Source organism: Nannospalax galili, unplaced genomic scaffold, assembly GCF_000622305.1.
Source record: "Nannospalax galili isolate Female #2095 unplaced genomic scaffold, S.galili_v1.0 scaffold334, whole genome shotgun sequence".
Taxonomy (NCBI): Eukaryota; Metazoa; Chordata; class Mammalia; order Rodentia; family Spalacidae; genus Nannospalax; species Nannospalax galili.
The window spans coordinates 1,365,373-1,368,728 of NW_008336888.1; the positions used below are offsets into that span (position 1 = coordinate 1,365,373).

General features: G+C 40.8%; 1 protein-coding gene across 1 annotated transcript in view; it reads left to right on the plus strand.

Moving 5' to 3' along the window:
- Pop1 (POP1 homolog, ribonuclease P/MRP subunit) overlaps nucleotides 1–3,356 on the plus strand; it is a 40,800-nt gene that overhangs the window by 19,641 nt on the left and 17,803 nt on the right. Inside the window, exon 11 of the mRNA XM_008831542.3 lies at nucleotides 883–1,002. Coding sequence (XP_008829764.1) covers nucleotides 883–1,002 — 120 coding nt within the window. The remainder of the gene's footprint in view (nucleotides 1–882; nucleotides 1,003–3,356) is intronic.

Genomic DNA, 3,356 nt, shown 5'->3' on the forward strand with positions numbered 1-3,356 from the left:
CAGGATCGCAGGGTGAGGCAATTGGAGTACCCCTTCAGTGGGTCTATCTAAAAGGCTCCTAAATTGCATAACTCTTAGAGGGAAAACAAACCTTGACTGGTGAATAGGGGATGTGAAGGAGAAGTAAAGGCAAGAGTAGTTACCATTCCAAGTTCTAGACAGGGAACCAGAAAAGTCAGAACAGCGCAAATTTCAAATGTTCGTATGAGAGTCCATTGGACTTTCTTGACTAGCGCTTCCAAAAGCATCCCTCTATTAGATTTCTCCTCATTTTGTTTTGTGAGCCAAGGCTGGACTCGAGAGTGATAGACTCAGGATTTGTTTTCAGGCACTTTGATAGCTGTTGGAGTGGCTACAATCAGTGTTAGTTCCCTCTCAAAGCCTTCACCACGTGAAGGCAGGATCCAGGTGCTCTCAGGCAGTTCCCTGAGTTCTTAACTCCTATGCCAGAGGGGGGCCAGAACAGGCACTCTAGCCATCTGCTGAGATCTTGCTTTTTATCATGCTGCTGTTTGTTATGATAAAGCAAGAGCCCAGACTCAAAAGAATAAAGCTTTATGTTTATTTATGAAACAAAGTTGTTGTTTTGGAAAATGTGAAAGATTTGAAAAGGTAAGCAAGAATGTATTAGTATGTATTGAGTGACTGTTATTTAAGAAATTTTATTACATTTACTTATTTTCTGTGTGTGTGAGTGTGTGTCCGCGTGCATGTGCATGCACACTTTCACATGTGCCACCACATATGTAGATGTCTGAGACAGCTTGCAGGAGTCATTCTCTTTTACCTTGTGGGTCCCATGCTTGGCCAACTCTCTGACCCCATGAGTGACTTTCTGTATACTATTTTTTTATTGATTTGTTTTGTTCTGTTTTGTTAAAGGGATATCATCACCAGCAGAAATCCCTGCAGGTACTATTCTGGGACTGACAGTTGGAGATCCTCGAGTAAATTTGCCTCAGAAGCGATGCAAAGCCTTGCCCGATTCAGAAAGATGCCAAGGTAAAGTGATGCCACATTCGTGGTTTTCCTTATTATGTCAAGCTATCTATTCCCATGAGGAATCCAGTCCCTGCCACTTCTGTAGTAACCACATCTCTAGAAAATCAGAGGGATCTTTATTAGCTTCCCTTATAGGGTGATTATGGCAAAGGACATGATATATGTGGAAACATCTTTTAGATAGAAAGTTTGCTCCCTAAGTTCATTGTTTATTCTGTGGTCTCTGTTTTTTTAGTATGTAGTAAAGTCTGTCTCTGTGTACTGGATTCTTTCAAAATGCCTAGAGTTTCAGAATCTTAACTGTGAGGAAGGGTTGTGCACCGGCAGCTGGTCTTGTGCTCAGTGGAAGCCTCTGTCTGATCATACAGATGATCCAGGTTCGAATCCTGGCAAGGCCATCCTAGGTGCTGAAGTATCAGATGTCTTGATTTTGGATAGAGTAGAGGGGCCTCAGAGAGCTGTTGGGCTGGGGGTATAGGGAGGTGGGTGGAAGCTAGCCAAAATTTTAGTTTGATCTGAGATTTTCAGCAATTGTGATAATGTCTCATTGTACTTACTGCTGTAAATACCATCACTTAGAATATAATTGAAACTAGTTTGTGAATTTGGGGTGGAAAAAATATAGGTGTATGTCATAACAACTTCAGAATTTTGTTTTTAACCTTTCCACATGTAGTTAGCTAGCTTATTAAAGGGCCAATAATTTATCCTGTCAGAACTTCACATAAAAGGTGGCTGAGAGGATTTGAAGACACATAGGTAAGTTAGTTAATTATGGTGCCTAAGACTGCAGTCAGTGAGTTGGTGCTTCATCTTTAATGCCAGTGTGATCTAGTGTAACCATAAAAGCTCAAGTGTCTGTTGTGCCATTAATTTCTGAGTTGTAATCATCTTAAAGCTGTAGTTGAACTCTTTGTCTCTCTGGCTACCTCATCCATTTTTCGAATGAGGTAGGTCTATATTATATGTTGGCTAAGATGTTTAATGTGAATCAATTAAGGATAATTAAAGTCTATCTTGAAAAATCATTAAATTTCCACTGTAAAACCTCACCCTCTTGTTAGTCATTGTGGTATTTCATGAAAACCTGTTCTAAGTACTGCAATTCCTTTGAAAATATATTTTATTTGATATTTGAATTTTATAAAGAAGTATACTCTCGGGGGGCTGGAGAGATGGCTCAGTGGTTAAGAGCACTGGCTGCTCTTACAGAGGACCCAGGTTTGGTTACCAGGACCCACATGGCAGCTAACAACTAATTGTATCTCCAGTTCCAGGGGCCCTGTACCCTCTTCTGGTCTCTGTGGGCATTGTACATGTGGTACACGTGTGTGTGTGTGTGTGTGTGTGTGTGTGTGTGTGTTTGTGTGTGTGTGTGTGTGTATGGTGGCACACCCCTCTAATCTCAGCACTCAGGAGGCAGAAGTAGATCTCGGTGAGATTGAGACCATCCTGGTTTATATCAAGAGTTCCAGGGCAGCTAGGGCTACAGGGAAATGCTATGTCAAAAAGACTCAAAGGAAAAAAAATATGTATACTTTTGGGCTGGGGATGTAGCTTAGTGGTAGAATGCTTACCTAGCATGTGGGAGGCCCTGAGTTTAATCCCTGGTACCAACAAAGAAAAGAAGGAAAAAAAAAATATTTTTTTATAAGTATACTTTTGGGCTGGAGAGATGGTTCAGTAGTTAAGAGATTGACTGCTCTTACAGAGGACCCGGGTTTGATTCCCAGCACCCACATGGTGGTTAATAATTGTCTGTAACTCCAGTTTCAGGGGAATTTGACCCCATCTTCTAACCTCCCTGCATTGCATGACATGTACTGCACACATGCAGGCAATATACTCATACACCTAAAATAAAAAATTTTTTAAAAACAGTATACTCTTAGCCGGGTGTGGTGGTGCACACCTTTAATCCCAGCACTCGGGAGGCAGAGGCAGGCAGATCTCTGTGAGTTAAAGACCAGTCTGGTCTACATAGTGAGTTCCTGGACCTACAGGGAGACCCTGTATCAAAAAGACCAAAAAAAAAAAAAAAAAAAAAAAAGAAGTATACTTTTATTTCTTTTGCTGTTTTGAAACAGGGACTTGCTATGTAGCTGGCCTGGAACTTGCTATATAACCCAGGCTGGCCTTGAACTCATGGAAGTCTCCTGCCTCAGCCTCTTGAGTACTTTGTGTGAATCACTATACCTGGCAAGAAGTACACTTTTAAGTGAATTAATTGAATTAGTATTATATCAATATTATTAATATCTCATCTAGGAAGACAAGTCAAAACTAAGGGTAGAAGTATATTTTGACCCCCCCCCCCAAGGCGGGGCAATTTAAATATTAATTTTTTTTAGAAA